Source organism: Leuresthes tenuis, unplaced genomic scaffold (genome assembly GCF_036924035.1).
Source record: "Leuresthes tenuis unplaced genomic scaffold, fLeuTen1.0.hap1 SCAF_18, whole genome shotgun sequence".
Taxonomy (NCBI): Eukaryota; Metazoa; Chordata; class Actinopteri; order Atheriniformes; family Atherinopsidae; genus Leuresthes; species Leuresthes tenuis.
In genome coordinates this window covers 32,141,159-32,161,429 of record NW_027325372.1, presented here as the reverse complement: position 1 = coordinate 32,161,429, position 20,271 = coordinate 32,141,159, and the positions used below count along the sequence as shown (strand labels likewise).

Here is a 20,271-nt window from a genome sequence, read left to right as displayed (position 1 = left end):
AATAAAAAAATAAAAAATCTCATTTGATGGCAGCAACACGTTTAAAAAAAATGTTGGGAGGGAAGTGCCATTAGGCTAGTAAATGGTAATAAAAAGAAACACCTAGGGGAACATCTTGTAACTAAAAAGGCTGATTGGAAACAGAAAACAGAACCTTTGAGAATATGAGATTGTCAGTACTAAAGATAGGCAGAGGGTCAGCAGTCTGCAAAATACTGCATCTTCAAACTGTGAACCAATTTCAGAATAATGTTCGTCCCTGTGAAATCGCAGACACTGAATATTTGTATAATCTACAGCACATATGTCAAAGTCAAGGCCCGAGGGCCAGATCCGGCCCGCGAATTAATTTTCCATGGCCCCCTGGATGATATATAATTATGGGCATGCCAAGAAATGGCATGACCATATTGCAATATTGCATGACCATATTGCAATATTGCATGACCATATACCTATACATGACCATATACCTCCCCACTAACTCCCCACTAACTAACTACAAAAAAAGTCCTAAAGACCTAAAACCTCCCTCAAAAAAAATCGGAAAAAAAAAAACGTACGAAAAACCCTTTTGGAAGGCACATATTGCGCCTATAAGTAGGTAAAAAAAAAATAAACACACTGTGTGGAACAGTGGATGCATGCCAAGAACTTCCCTAAAACAAAATTGCGAAGAAAAAAACGAAAAAATGAGAAAAAACCCATTTTACATGTAAAATTCGGCTACTTTAGCTAGCATTTTGCTAACAAGCTAAAGTCGTAAAAAGCCCGCTGCCAAGCAGCGGGTGTATATTATGGCCCCTCTCTGATATATTAAAAAAAAATCCGAAAAAAAAAAACACGGCCGAAAAAACGTGGAAAAACAAGAAAAAAGAAGGCGATTTATTAGTATCTAGAAAAGTTTCCCTTTTCTTTTTATTATTATTATTCCGCACGCTTTTTCGTCCGTTAATGCGGCTCGAACTGCAATGTGAAGCCACGCATGGCATACATCAATACGTGCGTCTCCACGATGCCTCGATGGGCACTACTTTCATTGTTCAAAAGTGTTACCGTGGCAACGCTAGGTGCCGAAAACCGTAAAAAAGGTTCTTTCAAAGACTCAGGCTGATGGATACTAAGCGCCAGTACAACCTCATTATGCGAATTATTACGCTTTTTGAGATTTTGAACTTTGAATTTTTTTGAATTTTGACTTTGGCCGCTTGTTGCTAGGCAACAGGTTGTCGTAGAGACATCATTAATATATTCCACGACTCGCCGACTCAAAAGCGTTACCATGGTAACGGTAGAAGCCAGGAAGCGAAGAAATTTGCGTTCAAACACTTGGGTTGCTTCGTACTAAATGGTCATTAAGCCTCATTACGCTAGGTGTTCCGGTTTTTGCAATAGCCAAGTTTAAATTAAAAAAAAAGTGTAAATTTGAATTTGGACGCTTGTTGCTAGGCAACAGGTCATTGTAGAAAAATCCTTAAAATGTTCCCCAACCCGGGACGCGTTGTACTACAACATATTTCAGTCTCATTATGCTGGCTATTACAGTTTCTGAGAAATTTAACATTAAAATTTGCCCAACCGTTAACATGAGGCTTGTTACCGTGGCAACACAAATCCTATGCATTCCTTAGTGGGAGCCTCAGAGTGAATGCAATATAACCAGAGCCACCTCAGACATAACCAGAACCAACTTAGACAGAACCAGCAGATGCTAACATCATGCTAAAATGCTAACATACTAGCATCATTAGCATTTTGTAGGGAAGCCTAAAATGCTAATGTTACATCACGTAGACATGCTCTATTAGCTGATGCTATGAGGTTATTCCGATTTTTGGAGGACCTTTGCTTGGCCGCACTATAACGTAGAGACATCGTTCAAATGTTCAAACACATGGGACGCTTTGGACTACAACATACTAGCGTCTCGTTAAGCTGGCTACTACGGTTTTTGAGATATGACACTTTAAATTGGTCATAATTTTAATGCTAATGATTGACATGCTGATTTTGGAGAGGCTTTGCTCGGCCAAACTTGATCGTACAGACATCGTTCAAACTTTTAAAGACTCGGGAAGGTTTGGACTACAACATCCTAAAGTCTCATTGGGGTGGCATTTACAATTTTTGAGAATTTTCAACGTTAATTCTATCGTAACTTTAATGCTAATGAACACACATGCTGAATTCTGAAGCCTTTTGCTCGGCCATAGTTTATCGTACACACATCGTACAAACATTTAAAGACTCTGGACGATTTGGACCACAACATATTGTAACCTCCTAAGCAAAGCAGCAAGGGGGCAGAAATGGGCAGTAGGGCATGCCCATATCAAAATTTCCAGAAATTTTCTAATTACTATTAGAACCGGCCCGCAGGCCACAGCCGCCCGCTGGTGTTTTGCACGCACCAACACTACATTCCCCACAATGCAGCGGTAGCCCGCGAAGTCACTGCAGCGCGGCAAGCGGCTTCATTATTCATCAGCAATCAGAGCAGAGGTGAGGTGAACTCTCAGCTACCCCTCCCCAAAAATGTCTAAACGGAAGGTGGACGCTGAGAACAGGGGCTTTCAAGCCAGGTGGGAGGCAGAGTATATGTTCACGGAGTTAAAAGGCAAACCTGTGTGTCTTCTGTGTGGAGAAAGTGTGGCTGTAATGAAAGAATATAATCTAAGAAGGCACTATCAAACGTCTCAGAAACACAGACAAAGACAAGAATATGGACACAGAACAAAGGCTACAGAAGGTGGAAGAATTAAAACGATGTCTTAAATCCAGGCAGGCTATGTTCACAAATGCCAAATCACAAAGCGAGGCTGCTGTCAATGCTAGTTTTATTGTGGCAGAAGAGGTCGCAAAATCAGCCCGGCCTTTTACAGAAGGAGAGTTTATCAAAAACTGTATTCTTAAAGTTTGTGATGCAGTGTGCCCAGACAAAAGGCAATTATTCTCAAACGTGAGCCTGAGCAGAAACACCGTTGCTGAACGTGTAGATCAGCTTTCCACCAATCTAAAAGAACAGCTTGTGGGAAAGGGAAAAGATTTCATCGCATATTCTCTTGCTGTGGATGAGAGCACGGACACATCTGACATTGCCTAGCTGTCAATTTTCGTCCGTGGAGTAGACTCCAGCCTGAACATAACAGAAGAGTTTTGGGCATTACATCCTATGCATGGCACAACTACAGGACAAGATCTGTATGACGAGGTATCCAGATGTGTAAATGAGATGGGGCTGCCTTGGGAAAAACTCGTGGGATTGACAACAGACGGCGCCCCCGCAATGTGTGGGCACAGAAGTGGATTGGTGGCAAGGATGCGTGAAAGGATGCAGGAGGAAAACGTCACAGGTGAGCTGACAGCTTATCACTGCATCATAGACCAGGAGTCGTTGTGTGGCAAAGCCTTGATAATGGAACATGTAATGAGCACCATAATGCGAGCAGTTAACATCATCAGAGCCAAAGGTTTAAATCACCGCCAGTTCAAGGCATTTCTGGGCGAGTTAAATACAGAGTATGGTGACTTGCCCTATCACACAGATGTGCGATGGCTAAGCCAGGGAAAGGTGCTGCGAAGATGTTTCCAGCTGCGTGAGGAGATCTGTCCGTTCATGGAAAGCAAGGGGAAAGACACAACAGAGCTCCGAGATGAAACGTTCCTGTGTGAAATGGCGTTTCTGTGCGACATCACGAGCCATCTGAATGTGATGAATCTGCAGCTGCAGGGACGGGGGTGTGTCATCTCTGATATGTACAGTACAGTGAAGGCGATTAAAACCAAGCAGAGTCTGTGGGAGACGCAGATGCGGAAAGAAAACTTGAGCCACTTTCCCACCTGCCAGACCATGAAAGAGAAGCCCTCTACCGCTGTGTTCCCGAGTGCACAGTTTGCTGATAAACTCAACATACTTGCCACCGACTTCTGACGCCGATTTGCTGACTTTGAAGCCCAAAAAAGCAGGTTTGAACTACTCAGCAATCCTTTTGCAGTTGATGTAGAAAGTGCACCACCAAATCTACAAATGGAGTTGATTGAGCTCCAGTGCAATGACACACTGAAGGAAAAATATGAGAGAGTGGGTGCTGCTGAGTTTACACGTTTCATCCCCGACACAATGCCCCAGCTGCGCATCCAAGCTGCTCGGATGCTCTCTATGTTTGGCAGCACATACCTGTGTGAACAACTGTTCTCTTTGATGAAGTTAAATAAAACATCACACAGGAGCCGTCTTACTGATGGACACCTTCAGTCAATCCTGAGGATTTCCTCAGCTCAGAGCCTGACCCCGAACATTGATGAACTTGTCTAAAAGATGAGACACAACCAAGTGTCAGGCTCATCCTCAGACAAGTGAGCATCACAGAGCAGTAACATATTTTCCCTTTTTAAATCAGTTACATTTTTACATTGTTTCTATAAGACCTGATTTTTCTTTGAAGGAAGTATTGTTTTGTCTGTGTGCCATAGATTTTTGTATTTATTTTATTTTATTGTATTTTATTTATTTATATTTAATTGTCAGTTGAATGGACTCAGGGAAAATTGCAGATAAGAACCATGAGAAAGAATACAACTAATTTGATTTATTTTTTTTATTTTCTCATTTTACTATTTGAAAGCAGTGATTGGTAGGAGCAGCACAGGACACTTTTTAAAGGACATTTACTTGTTTGCTGTTTGCCTGTTAAAAATGTTCTCCTTTTTAAGTTAAGAGCCACAACAAAATATTGCTTTATTCATTTAATGTACAGGACATGTGATTTTTCTTTGAGAGAAGTTTATTTTTATTCTGGTTGTTGTTTTGTTTTGCTGTTGTTTGTTTTGGTTCAATAGGCTATGTGCAATAGTTTCAATATGTTTTAATAAACGTTGAACCAGTCCGGCCCTCGGCTTGTAGCAAATTTGTTTTTTTGGCCCTCTGTGTATTTGACTTTGACACCCCTGATCTACAGCAAGTAAAATTATCAAAAAATTCTAAGAATCTGGAAGCGGGCATGAAATACACTGCATGGGTTCAGGAACACACTGAGAAATTATTACCTGTGAACACAGGTTGTCATGCCACTGAAAATGGACTGAGGCAAAGAGACAAATAGAAATGTAAAGTTCCTTTTAGAGATGATTCACACCACTTTCTCAGTATAAAAGAGAAGAAGGACCATCTGGCCTGTTATGAGTGCTCAGGTCTAAAGCCTACAAATCTGATGGTATGGGGATGCACTTGTGCCTATGGAACAGGTAACTTTGACATCTAGAATGGCATCATCATTACTGACAGATATATGCAGCTTTAGAGTAACATATGCTCCGAAACAGATGATGTATTTTTCAGGGCAGGCCTTACATTTCAGCAAGATGATCCTAAACCACATACAGAATATATTGAAACAGTATGACTTCATAATAAAAGACTCCAGTTGCTGCGCTGGCAAGCCTGCAGTCCAAACATCTCACCAATAGCAAATTTTCAATTCAAATAAATTCAGTTTATTTATATAGCGTCAATAAATGTCATCTCAAGGCACTTGAACGATACAGTTCAATTCAAGCCAATTAGAGTCCAATTAATTGTAATCATAATCCAATCAAATCCAGTTAATTAGATAAAAAAATTGTCCAGTTCATACATATAGAGCCAATTCAAAAACCATTTTCTAGCTAAGGAAACCAACAGATTGCACCGAAACTTCTCTTCGGCCCAATCTCCCGTCCTGAGCGTGCCTGAGGCGACTGTGGAAAGGAACGACTTCCTTTTAACAGGAAGAAACCTCTGGCAGAACCAGACTCAGGAAGAAACCTCTGGCAGAACCAGACTCATGAAGGGTGGCCATCCGCCTCGACCAGCTGGTTTGAGAAGACAAAAAAGAGGGGACAAGAAATACCATTCAAAGGATACCAGAATATCTGGCTCATCATGAAATACAAACTAAAACAAGGAAGACCCAGCACTCATGAGAAGCTAGAATCCTATATCAGACAAGAATTTGACAACCAGCAACGGTCTGGCAATGTCAGCCTCCTGAGACCTTTTGTCAAAGTTCGTACAGAAGAAAATTGTTGTTTGACAATGGATGTACAGTTGGAGACGGGGAGAACCAGTTGTAGTCAGATTTTTCCTAATGGAGGGCAAGCAGAGGAGCTGTATGCATATTTTACATTTGCAGAGAAAAGATCCAACGGTGGAGCAGTTGACAAACTGTTAAAAGGTTAAAAGTCAATCTATCAATCTATCTATGGATAATATCAACACAAACTCACAGCTAACAGTTCAATGTTATTGGGTACAGATCCTCTCCTTCACAGTGACTTGTCCAGGATTTCTATTGTATTCAAGCACTGCCATACCTCTGCTTTTAGTTTTGTCATTACGCCTGATGTCCCTGTCAGCCTTTGTCATCTGAAAGCTGAGTAGAAAGGCACTGGAATCTGGTATATGCTCCATTCTTAATATTCTTGCTGTGTCCTCATGATCGTTTCAGCCTTGTTCATTTGATTTGCTAGTGATGTGACACTCCCCATCAGTGTCAAGGAAAGGCTTAAATTTCCTCCATCTGTTTCCCAAACTTGCTCCTGCCCATCATCCATCGCATTTCTTCTTCAATTGTAAGAAATTTGGGGTCTTTTTTCAAGTTGTAGGCATTTGGAAAGCTCAATTAGCTACTGCCTTTTTGTGAACAACTCTTCCGTTGGCAACTTGCAATACATCTGCTCTTGTTGATCAGTGTATTTTGTGCATGAATAGTGTCAAATGACATGTAAAATACATATTCCATGTCAGCTGTTATAGAACCTGTTATCTTTAAGACAAGGTTTAGGTTTTAATGAGCTTGCTAACACAAAGGAAATTTGGCTGTTTTAAACATACTTATGGTATATCCCTATGGACAATTAAAACATGACCCTTTCATGTTTACCATGAGATGTGTTGCTGCCATCAATTTCAAGATGATTTTTATTTTTTACAGATTGCACTGAGCTCCTTGGATATTCCGTTCGAACTGTATGTTTGTCAATCCAGTGAGTGCTGTCAAAAAAACAAAATTTTTAGTTTCAAATCAAAGTTTAAACTTATTTTGGAATTTTCAGCAATACTAACTTAATAATCTTATTGGAAGATTAAAGTTCATTATGTACCATAACTTGTGTCGCAATTAGAAAACCCAAAAGAACATTCAAATGAATCACCACAGATATATTGCCCTTACAGTTGTAGTCATCATGAGTTTATGGATACTTCAAACTGGAACTGGAGATACATTTGTTTACACTGTTATTTCCATAATATATGAATGATGCTTTGTTGGAAATATCTAAACTAATGTAGTCAAGTCAGGTTATCAGAAATTCTGATTACGATATTGATTTTATGAGACAGCAAGCTGTAGGTTAAAGGTTCTCAAAGGGAATCCACTCTGAATCTCTACCCATACCTAAAATCACAAATTGAATGTCTGTCTGTATGCACCTTGGGAATGGAGAGTTTCAGACTCTTGATAGGATGAGTCTGCTCAAAAACCTTAATTTCCTCAATGATGTGAACCCCGCTCTGCAGCAGCACTGCTTTGTGTAAGTGACCAGCCTCTGTAACACAGGAAAAAATGTTAGTCTTTGATGATGAAATTGATAAAACATGCTACTGTACAACATGTAGAAATATCAGTGTTTTAAAAAGTAAAGAAAAAAAGTACCGTGCAAAACAACAACTACTCAATCATTTATTCTACATCCTTTACTCAATTGATCAGTTCTGTGATTAAAATGTGAGTACTACAACTTTTACCAGCTGAACCAAGTTTGTCAGCATCATAGCTCAATATCAGCAGAAACACACAACACAAAAGTTGCATGTATTGCTTCCATCATCAAAATAAATGTCTACACTTGTCTTAAGAGTCAAATAAGCCAAAAATCAATAATACATTATACAGATAGAGACCTAGAAGCTTGATGGTTCGACATAGTGTCTTGGCTGTTCCAAGAACTACGGTCCCTGGACAAAAATCTCTGATGTTGTTTCTGGGATCTGTTGGAACCACCCTCCAAATTTGGGGATCACAGCACAGAGGTCTCCAATTTCCACTAGTACTACTGTTGCTTTCACCTTCCACATCCTTTCAACATTCTTCCTTCAGGTCTAGGCATTTTTAGAGTTTCTCATGTTCTTTCCTCTTGATGTTGCTGTCCCTCGGAATGGCTACAACTACAACTAGATTACTTATAGTTGGCCATCCCCAGTTAGTCATCACTAGTTTATCAGTCAGGATCTGGAAGTCCCACAGGATCTTAGCTCTGTCATTCTCCACCAACTTTTGAGGTATCTCCCACTTTCAATTTGGGGCTTCCAACACATGCTCGGTCCTGTACACTACTACCACCACTTGGTTATGGTGTTCCACGTATGTCACACCTGGCTGCATCTTACACCCCATTACCATGTGCTGGACTGTCACGGAGGCCTGTTTGCCTCTTGGGGCCTATCTCGTGTGGCAGAGCCCAGCCTCTTTTGCTTTTGTGCTTAGGATCTGTTTTTGAGTTGCTGTGATGTGCCTCTGTGCTGTCTTTCAGACCTGTCTTTTCTAGCCACTGAGAGAACTTTTTGATATCAGCTACTTCTTTAGTATGTCAGTAGTACATACATACAGAGGCTTATTTCTCCACAATGGTCCCTTGTTTTCCTCCTCCCCTTCACTGGGTTACAGCTGCCTAAGGCACTCGCTTAACAGTTCACACTGAGCTATTCCTGAATATTTGTTGTTTTGTCCTGAATAGGGGCTCTGGGGCTCATGTCGTTCTGCTTTCACTTTGTGTAGAGTTTCAGTATGCTGAACTTGGGGTGATATCCCTCATGCACTGTGATAAGCTTTCTTGTCTTGATATCAGTGACTTCTGTCTACTACTTTGGCCAGGTTGCTCTACCAGCAGGGTATCTTCTAACAGGTAAGGAATACATGTTGATGGCGCAAACTTGCCTTACTCTTTTTTAGGTACTTGGTTGTGGCTGATTTCCTTGTGGTCTCTTGATGGTTGCCTTTGGGACCCTGAGTTAATTTGTAGCTGTCCTGAACATCTGTTGTGGTGCTGTTTGATGGTTCACGCCCTTCAGTTGTGATCATCTTACCTCTTATAGATATCATTCAGCCACATTTTTAAACTTTGAATGACATTCCGATTTTCTTGGTGAGTCAGTGTCTTACTTAGTACTGGCTCATAGCTTGATGCTGTCCATGTGGAGTGTGGCTGATGATTGCTCCATTTTGGAACCCGTATCCTTAGTCAATCTTATTGATGATCTGGTTTAAGGAGTTCAGGGCTATATAGCATTGGGGACAGGGCATCTCCTTGGTAGATACAGCACTTGATGGTGACTTGAGCAGTTGGCGTGGAATTAGCCTCTAAGGTTGTCTTACACAATTTGATTGAGTTCTTGATGAAGGCTCTTAGTGTCCTGTTGATATTGAAAATTTTGGAGCATTTCAATATTAACGAGTGCAGCACTGAGTCTGAGGCTTTTTTGTAGTCAATCCAGTCTTGCACAGATTTGTATGTCTGATCTGACAGTTTTGAGTTCTGTTGATCTGTAACTGATGGTGAGCTTGTCTTGTGTTGCTTGCAATTTTCCTCTGGGCCCCGCTCATGTATTAAGGAACATGTCTACTTATCCGCTATGATGCCTGACACGAGATTCCATGCTGTACAGAGGCACATTACTGGCCAGTAGTTGGATAGAACTGTCCCTTATGGGGATCTCTCATGATCAAGACTGTTTGACTAAGAGTTAACCAGTCAGGAGTCCAATTCAGTAGCAGCTGCCTGATTTGTGCTGCTAACGGTTCATAGAGTGCAGTTAGTTTCTTTAGCCAGTATGTGTGTATCATGTCAGGGCCTAGTGCAGTCCTACGCTTCACACTTGAGACTTTCTTGAGACTTTCTTGGCTGTCTGCTTCTATCATGGTCATTGATTCCTGTCCTGAGAGATTGCTGTGGTCAGCTCTTAGATCAACTAGCCAACTCTCCCATATCCTCTTCCAGTACTGTTTAGTCTCAGCCCTGTGTGAGTCTATCATCATTCAGTGGAGAACAGTCCATTTATTTTCCTGGCTTTGGCTTCTCTAGTTCTCAGGCAGGTTGCCATAGCTGTGGGTCTTTGTCAGTTTCCACTGCCTCAGGTATGAAGAGTTTGCTGTATGTCCTATGGAGTTCCTTTTTCATTGCACTTTCTGAAGCTCTGATAGCTGACTAACCTCCCTTTGTTTTGCCTTCATCTTGGCCTCCAACCTTCTTCTCCATTGAGAATACTCCCTTTTATTGCTCTTTGTTGCAGAGCCTCTATGGGATTACTGCAGCTGTGGCGTGCATCAGTGTCTCATTGATCTCTGTGATAGTCCCAATAAGTGTTGTATGCAGTGTCACATTCATATTTTCTAGCAGACTTTTAGAGGCTCTTGGCTTTGGCAAGAGCCAGACAAGGCTCAATGTATTGAGGTTATCTATGATCTTCCATCTCAGATCAGCTGTGCTTGTGTTAAGGTTTTCAGGGCTGTGTAAAGGGGCTTGGTATCCATTTTTAGATGGTTAGGATGATGCATCTTGCCCTACCTGTCATCCTGGCTCCCCCTTGCAATAGCATCTTTGTTGTATCTCATTAATCTCTAGTTTTTATAGCAGATTCTGTAACGAGCATAAGAACACTGTGTTGGAAGTTGTGTCTTTGTCAGTTTAGATGTTGGGTTTCAGAGCATCCCTTGGTCCAACATCAACAGCAAATATCCCCTCTCATCCGGTTGATGGAATAGTAGTATTCTACTCTAGTCCATGAATGTCTTGTTCCAGAGTACCACTTCACATTAGTATGTTCTGGTTCCAAGCAGCTGGCACTTTACTTCTACATCTCATAGTAATTCCAAGGTTGCTGGAGGCATGCCTTGACAGGGCATCGTAATGCTGATTTTATTTGATATATGTATATTAAAAATCTGAAAGTTCAGTTGATTTTCATTTATATGTTAAAAAAAATAGCTTCAAAACCACTGCGACAAATTTTTAGCCTATAACCCGTTCAGAAGACAATAATCATCTGTAATCATCATCTTTGTAAGTGGGTTTCAACAAATTTTGACTTGAAAAGTAGAATGAGAAAGGATTTAAACTAAGCTTGTAAATAATTTCCATAGCAGTGAGTTGTGTGAAAACAAATAAATAATAATATTATATTATTAATAATATACATATAAATGATATATTATGTCACTGTTGAAAAATATGTTCAGTGTCATACTGTTCTGATTCAGGTCCTACCCGTAAGCAAAAACAGGACAGTGTAGTGCCTCCTATTGACAGCCTGGACTCTCTGAACAGTCAGATGGCTGTAGGTGTGCTCAGTGGACACCAAAGTCAGACTTCTTCCAACCGGTCGCACAATGTCTTCTGCCAGAAAGTTTTCTTTGACAAAGCGCAGGGCGTTATCTGATGCATTGTGCAGGCCACACTACCACACAAAAAATATGATACAGTCAGAAGTAAATCTGAATTATTCACTTTCATTACATTAAAAGAATACTTAATGCAATCACACTGATAAAATAATTTAGCAATTTGCTATGGCTGGTGCTGAAGGAGCATTAACACTTGAAAATAAAATAACAGTACAAAACTCAATGATAGGTTGGAATGTAAAACCTACTTAAGACTTAAAGGCAGCATATGTGCATTCAAGGTTTGCTAGGTCATAACCTGGAGTTTTCACTGTCAAAGATCAAATGTGAAACTTTTTAATAGTTACATTTTATCACGAAAGTAATGATTTACCTCTCCTGGATTTGCAACCTTCTCTTGAACTCGTGTACTCCACTGTAATGTGTCCCTATTTAGGACTTTGTAGTTACCAGAGAAAACTGATTTGATCTCATTCAGACGAAATGAACAAACTGCAGACCGTCCAGAGTTGACAGACCTGGTTATTTGAGAACAAAAATTAACCAAATATAGACACAACAACAGCCAATGTATAAATCCATTAACAATGTCACAGCAATGCATTTTTCAGATTCTAGCAAAAGAACAATTGTGGGTTAGAGTAGTATGAAGATGTAGCAGTTAAGTCTATAGCTTCCTTCTCATTAACAAAAAGTGCATGCTGTCCTCCAAAGACTGGTTACTTAACATAGAATTCAAAGGGTGCTTAGAATTAAAGTAAATCTATATAACAGACTCTGGAAATTTTAACCATGTCTCTCCCTCCTTTACACTTCTAACTTTACAACAGTTTAACTGCTACACCGGAAAAAGATAGAATGCTTTATTTAATCTAAGCAAATTTAAGAGCCAAATACAGCTCTTCTGCCCATCCTTCATTGGGCCCATCCAAAAAAAAACAGACCACAATGTGATACTGCTCACTAGGGCTGCACAATTAATCGTATTTTGATCATGATCACGATTTTGGTGGTAACACCACTAATTTGTTCAATCACCTGAAAAAACATGACAAACCTAAATATCAGGAATGAAAGAAGGCCAAAGCTAATGTTAATTCACAATTCACAATCCCCGTCCATGTCCAGCGCCGACCCAGACAACATTACAGCAGCTCTGCACCGGGCCGAATCCGATCCATCTACCTCCCAAAGACACACAGAAATAACAGACGCCATATCTTTTTATTTGGCCAAAGACATCTGTTCGATCAATACAGTTAGTACTTTAAAATGTTAAATTATTGGGTTTTTGTCTTGCATTATTTCTCATTTATTTTAATTTAAAGTTGAATTTTTCCAGACATGATTAATAGTCGTGATTACAATATTGATCAAAATAATCGTGATTATGATTTTGGTCATAATCGTGCAGCCCTACTGCTCACCTCCACACCCATTGTTCAGCAGCAAAGTGTGATCAAAAATACTTTCAAGAGGTAGCCCAAGAAAATTGGCATGTTCGTCCGTTTCTGTTTGTCTGGCGGTGTTGTCCTTCTGACGGACCATCAGACTGATGGCCCGAGGGTACCTATCTTTACGGTTTGGTTAATGTCATTGTCGTTTCTGTTTTGCCGTTGTGTTTTCTGATTTGCCGTTGTGATTTGCACTTCAGGGCCATCGTATGTGACAGGCTTTATAAATTTTAAAAAATTCCTACCAGGACAATGAAGTAGTTCCACATTAATAAACCTTGCATCACCAGTGACCTGAAAAGCTGCTCTAAGAAACTAATAAATTAATAAGAAGGCCTTCAGGGAAGGAGAGAAGCAGTTATTGAAGTGTACAGAAACTTTTGAAAAAGGTGTATAGAAAAAGAATGGAAAACTTGAGAAACAAAAACGTGGTCAGTGATGAGAAAGAGCACAAGATTTAAGGAGAAGAAGGATCAGACTGGTGGGGCAGTCTAGTGGCAGGTTTAGTTTAGAATGACACTCAATGAAAACCACCCTCTGTCCAGCTAAACAGATCCTCTTTGGACCCACAGGTTCCTTGTCACATCTCCATATCTTCACCCTGAATCTCTGTGTTGGATCTCTCCACATATATATTCTCTGTTCTCTGTTGTATATTGCTGTTCCAAGGCATTCACAGAAAACCTAAAAAAAATTTAAAACAAAAACTTTAACTGAATAAAAACATCAAACTATTAAATGTGGTTTGCTGAATATTAGATCTCTCCTTTGGAAGTCTCTGTTAGTGAATGATTTAATCTGTGATCATCATTTTGATATATTTTGTCTTACAGAAACCTGGCTGCAGCAGGAGGACCATACCTTCACTTCAGTTCTGTGAAGGTATGACCTAAAGTTTGTAACATTTCTATGCCACTTTCCTGGTCTTGTTGATTACACAAAGTATTATATTACAAGCCACATTCATACACACACCTATACACCACTTCTTAATCTATATAGTTCTACAGGCAGTTTTATCTCTATTTATCACCCACATGCCAATGAACGCATCAAAAGCCACGGGGGATTCAGCATCTTACCAAAGAACTTTGAAATGAGGTGTAGCCGCAAATCAAACCTTGTACCTTCCGATTAGCAGACGACCCCTCTTCCTCCTGAGCTACAGCAGCACCAACATTTTGCAAAAGTAACAATTACTGCTGCACAAGGCTACTCTTAGTTATGTAATATTGGATCATTTTAAACAATAAACAAATGATAGTGTAAAATATATATTTTTTTATATTTTTGATGTTTTTCCTTTATCTATTTATGAAGCATGGGCAAAAAAATTCTGTGTTGCAAAAATAAAGAGCTGCATTAGTCAGTCAACAGCCACTATGATGTCAGATGATTGCTCATAGAAAAAGCCTGTTTTTCAAAAAAATGTTTCCTTGATTTCTCTCTTGTTGCATCTTTAGTATAAGGAACTAAGGTTTGAGGAAAAGACACAGATATGAGAAGTAAGGAAATAATTCAGACAAATGAGGAAGATGCTTGGTAAAGCCTATTGAAAAACTGGTCTGACTTAATGACTTATTCCTTCAAACCATCATTTTTGATGTAGTGTTGTAGTTGAAAACATATTTTCTAGTTAAAATGTGAGCTTAAAGGTGACTTCCTTGTTGTCAGCACTTTATACAGTTTCTGCAACTATACAGTATAATTTGAGTTATATTCAAATGCAATATATAGATTCTCCAGAATCTCCAGAAGGAAGCATAAAGTGTTAAAGATTACTGACCACTGAGAGGTGAAAATGCCATAAAAGAGTGTGTCATCTGCAGGAGCTCCCTCTGCTGGTGGTAGGATGTCTATATCTTGGATCACATTATATGGCAGCTCACTGCCAGCCTGGCACAACAGCTGAGCTTTGGCAAACGTGGTCCATCTTCGCTGTAGAGTCCGCTGACCTCCAATGTCACTCTGACACATGAGAGGAAAAAGACATCAGGTATAACACAGCTTTGCAGCTTATTGGTGTGATACTTTTCATTCAGTGGATCATGGATAATTCAGTCGATGGTACTAAAAAGAAAAAAGTTGAAAAATACGTTGCGACTTATTCGGTTATTTTGGCAACAAGTCAGAACAATGATTGGATATAAAAAGAACACATTAAAGAGAGAGTCTCTTAGAAGTAAAGACAGGCAGAGGTTCAGCAATCTGAAAAAGCTTGTGTTTCTCAATGTAAAATTGTAAAGACTGAATAATCTATAGTACATAACAGAAGGTTTCTTTGTGCACAATCTACTAGACCAAAAATCAATATCCATAGACCATGATCTTATGACACTAAGGCCACACTGCATTAAAAACAGGCAACACTCAGTAAACTGTGTTAAATATAGTCCCAACCCATCCATTTTAAAATGTATTAAAAATGCCATGAAAGATAAAAGCTTAAAATGCCATCAATTCAAAATCCTTTTCTGAAATGGTAAAAAAACACAGTTTCAACATTTGATATATCAGTTTTATTGCGAATAAAGTATGGGTTTATGATATTATATACATATACATATATTTGATATACATTATATATACCATTATTTACTCCAGCAACTGTCTGGTTTGTATGCTACCCAAATTAACAAGATCTTCATCAGATGCTGCATCTGGAGACCAGGACAAAGATAGTGTCTGTCTCAGACAGAGACTGGCTGTTCACCCAAAGAACAAAACACCCAAACACAAGCTGAGTGGTGTTGTGTTATGTATGCAGTTATGTATCAGTTATTTATTTTCCAAATTTCTTTATTCATTTTCTGCAGACAGTACAGGAAGGTGAGTCAGCATCATCCTACATCAGAGTGTCTGCCTTAGAAAAACAGAACAAGACAATACCCCGACATGAACTCCACTATCCCTCCCGACAATCCATGTCAGATGCAGTTACAGTAGACAAATACATTGTTACATAGCAACATAAGTAGATAATCTAAGTACATTAGGACACAATAGAGTAAAACATTAGAATAGTAAAACAAAATAAAACAAAAAATAAAAAAGGAAAATAATTAGAATTGGGGGGGGTTCCTCTCTTTCCAACCTTTAAGAAGTGTCTTCGTCATCAGGAGTAACAGTGACACTATTGCCAATATAAGCCAGTAGTGGGTTCCAGGTTTCGTGGAATGCTGTCAAAGATCCCTTCTGTGAAAACCCTAACTTCTTTAACTTAAGACATAGTGAAATTTCTCGTACCCAACTGATGTGAGTTGGGGGAGACACATGTTTCCATCTGAGGAGAATTGCACGCCTGGCAAGCAGGGTGGTAAAGGCCATGACACGCTGTATAGTTGTGGGAAGATTTTTAGTCGGTGGAAGACCAAAAAAAAGCAGTCAGGGGATTCGGTTCTAAATTTCTATTGAGAGCTTGTTTGAGAGTTTGGAATATATCAGACCAAAAGTTAGTCAGTTTTGGGCACGTCCAGAACATGTGTGCATGGTCGGCTGGGGACTGTTTACAACGGTCACCGTGTCACCGTGATTAAGATATATCTTAGCCAGTTTAGCATTGGTAATGTGAGCTCTATGAAGCACCTTCCACTGCAATAGACCGTGCCTGGCACATATAGATGAAGAATGGATCAATTTTAAAATGTCCCTCCACTGGACCTCAGTTATATCCATCCCAAAATCCTTTTCCCAAGCACTTTTAGATGATATAGTTGACGCTTGACTCAGAAGAGCAATCTTATTATAAATGACAGATATCAGTCGTTTCTGTTGCAAGTTCAGAGACAAAAATTGGTCCATTTCAGCTTCAGGGGGGCGGTTTGGGAAATGTGTAAACTTTTGAATAAAGTGTCTCATTTGGAGGTACCGAAAAAAGTGGCTATTGGGGAAATTGTATTTGTCTGAAAGAGATGCAAAAGACATGAAAACACCTTCGTCATAGAGGTCATTAAGTGTTCTGAGACCCTTATCTGACCATACACGAAAAGTGGGGTCAGAGCAGGAAGGAAGGAATGTATAGTTATTCAAAACTGGGGCAAGAGTCAAGAGTAGGTGAGACCTTATGGGCACTTATGGGGAGCTGTGAGCAAATCATATAATGCAAGGAGCAGGAAGAAGAAGCTATTTCAGTGCGAGCCCAGGGTGGACAGGCATCTGTACCTTCACTGTGGAGCCAGTATAGAAGTATATTTATATTGCAGGCCCATAAGTAGTGATGTAAATTTGGCAGTGCTAATCCCCCTTCAGGTTTAGAAAGTTGGAGAACATGTTTCTTAATACGGAATGGTTTATTATGCCAAATAAAAGCGTTAAATTGTTGGTCAAGATTAGTAAAAAACGTATTTATTAAGACAAATTGGGATGTGTTGAAAGAGATACAGAAATCGCGGAAGAAAAACCATCTTAATAAGATTAACTCGGCCTGCAACGGACAGGGGGAGGGCAGCCCATCTGGACAAGTCTAATTTGCACTTATCTAGTACTGGCTGAAAATTCTTCTAGAAAAGTTCCCTGGAGGAGTTAGTTATGAAGACCCCCAAATACCTGAAATATGGATTGTGGGAGTGACCTCGCTAAATCGTTAACAAAAAATAGCTCGCTTTTCTGAATGTTCAATTTATATCCTGATAAGTGCCCAAACTGATTCAGAATTGACAAAACTGAGGGGAGGGAGACTGTGGGGTTGGAAATAAATAAAAGAAGGTCATCGGCATATAAGGAGTTTATGGGTTAGACCGTAACGAGTAATGCCTTCAAACTCATCCTGGTTTCTAAGCCAGATGGCTAGTGGCTCGATGGCTATATTGAACAGCAAGGGTGAAAGTGGACAACCCTGCCGGGTCCCACGTTTAAGAGGGAAGTATGGTGAATGGACGCCGTTGGTATTTACAGAAGCGGATGGGGTTGCATACTGAAGTTTAACCCAAGAGATGAAGGTAGAATCAAATCCAAATTTCTCTAAGATAAAAAACAGAAAGCTCCACTCAACTCGGTCGAAAGCTTTCTCAGCATCAAGCGCCACTATGATTTCAGGAGTGTTAGACGTGGGCGAGAATATTGTGTTCAGCAGCCTTCTGGTGTCGAAGAATGAATGTCTTCCTAATGTGAACCCTGTCTGGTCTAATGAAATTATTGATGACATCACACTTTGGAGACGGAGGGCAAGAACCTTAGCCAGAATCTTACAGTCTACGTTTAAAAGCGAAAATGGTCTTTAGTTACCGCAGGAGGTAGGATCTCTGTCTTTCTTCAGAAGCAATGAAATAGATGCCTCGTACAAAGTCGCTGGTAATCTACCTTCAGTAAAGGAATCATTGAACATCCTCACAAGGATGGGGGCTAATAGCATTGAGTATGCCTTAAAGAACTTGACTGTAAAATCGTCGGGTCCCGGATACTTCCTGTTTTCCATAGCACTGATTGCCCCATGCACCTCAAACAAAGAGATGGGTCTACCCAGTTCTCCAGCAATATTCACATCAATTTGAGGATACATTAACCGGTCTAAAGGATTAGAGGTTGTTGCAGTAATTGGGGCACATTCAGAAGTATACAATGTGGCATAGAAATCAGAAAAATACTTATTGATAACTACTGGATCAGAGGTGTGGCTACCATCAGGTAGTTTAATTTGAGGAATCAATCTAGACGCGCTAGTAGCTCGGACTTGCTGTGCCAAGAGTCTCCCTGCCTTATCTCCCTGCTCAAAAAAGCTTTGTTTCGATTGGCACAGCTGCCTCTCCACTCTACGTGTCATTAACAGGTCATGTTCCGAATGCAGTAGTAGCCGTTTCTTATAGAGGGTAGGGGACGGAGAGGTGGAGTAGGTTCCATCAAGTTTCAGAAGTTCATCTGCAATTTCCATCAGCCTAGTCTGTTCAGCCCTTCTCATTTGGGAAGTATAGGATATCACCTGTCCTCTAATAGTAGCTTTAAGCTCTTCCCACAGAGTATTACTGTTGATATCAGGGGTGTAATTAAACTCTATGTAAGAACGGATTTGAGTCGCAACAAAATCTTTAAATGTATTATCCGACAGCAAGTATGAACTAAACCTCCATAGTGCATGTGGAATTGCATCCTGCGGTAAACTAATATCAACTGTGGTAGGAGCATGGTCGGAGGTGGTTTTTGGGTGATATTCACATGCATTCACACAGTCTAGGAGATTATTCTCAAGTAGAAAGAAATCAATTCGGGAGAATGTGTGATGTACATGGGAAAAAAAGGAGAAAGCTCTACCGTGGGTTTTTTTTAAACCTCCAGGGATCTGAAATTCCCAACTGTGAAGCATATGTTTGTACTATGTTTGCTGATTTGGATAGTGTGGCTTGTGTAGCGGCAGATCTATCGAGAGTCACATCTTGCACCGGATTGAAGTCCCCACCTATGATAATGCGGTGACTGTCAGTGTTTGGAATTTTTGCCAAGAGCCTCAAGAAAAACTGGTCATCGTCCCAGGTAGGTACATAAATTGAAACCAAGACCATTGGTATATTCTGAAGTGTGCCCGAAACTATGATATAACGGCCGTCAGTATCTACAGTGACATTTGTTGGCTCAAACAGGACCGTTGTATGAATAATGATGGCTGCCCCTCTAACTTTATCTGCAAATTTTTAATGGAATAAATGGCTCATCCATGCCCTCTTGATACGTGGGATGTCAGATGTTTGGAGATGTGTTTATTGCAGAAACACCACGTCCCCTTTAAGGTGCTGTAACTGTGTCAAGACCTGACCGATTTTAATCATGCCCTTAGTATTCCAGGAAATTAGACACACTCCATTACCTGTCTTCACAGCATTAGCCATCTATAGGAACAATAACAGGTTAGATTGACACTGCATGGCCCAGTGTATTCTCTAGTGTAATGGAAGGGAAAAGAGAGGGGGGAGAGGAAGAAAAGGAGGGACAAAACCCCCCCAAAAAATAGACAGGACCTCTATTGCAGATGACACAGTCTGCCAATTAACTTCGAGCCCGTCTAGGGCTTGAAAAATACACAGTTATACAGTTAGCATCACATTACCTCACAACAAGTTCTTACAACAACGGCTCATCTGCGGTGTAATTAATAGCCGCCCGCGGCCATCAGGTCTCTTCCATGCGTATGGATGTTATGAAGCCTTTAGCCCCTGGGACCGAAGAGAGTCTCTTCCTACCTCCATCCTTCATCACAATGAAAAGCCTGGCAGGGAATAGCAGTGCAGGCTTGAAGCCCAGGTTGTAGAGCTTCGGCATCACCTCCCGGTATTTCTGGCGTTGTTCTACCACCTCCGGAACGTAGTCCTTGTAGATGGAGATGGGGGAGCCGCGGTACTGTAGCTTACCTCTCCTGGCTCGGGCCTCGCGTATGATCCTCTCCTTCACTTGGT

General features: G+C 40.3%; 2 protein-coding genes across 2 annotated transcripts in view; one reads left to right on the top strand and one right to left on the bottom strand.

Moving 5' to 3' along the window:
* The window catches only part of s100v2 (S100 calcium binding protein V2), a 264,791-nt gene that overhangs the window by 909 nt on the left and 243,611 nt on the right, over window positions 1-20,271 (top strand). The window lies entirely within an intron of this gene.
* Window positions 1-20,271, bottom strand: part of sema4ab (sema domain, immunoglobulin domain (Ig), transmembrane domain (TM) and short cytoplasmic domain, (semaphorin) 4Ab) — a 90,281-nt gene that overhangs the window by 8,856 nt on the left and 61,154 nt on the right. The window contains exons 8-11 of the mRNA XM_072370823.1: window positions 14,679-14,860; window positions 11,812-11,956; window positions 11,302-11,491; window positions 7,472-7,587 (exon numbers count right to left, since the gene is read on the bottom strand). Of these exons, the coding sequence (XP_072226924.1) occupies window positions 7,472-7,587; window positions 11,302-11,491; window positions 11,812-11,956; window positions 14,679-14,860 (633 nt within the window). The remainder of the gene's footprint in view (window positions 1-7,471; window positions 7,588-11,301; window positions 11,492-11,811; window positions 11,957-14,678; window positions 14,861-20,271) is intronic.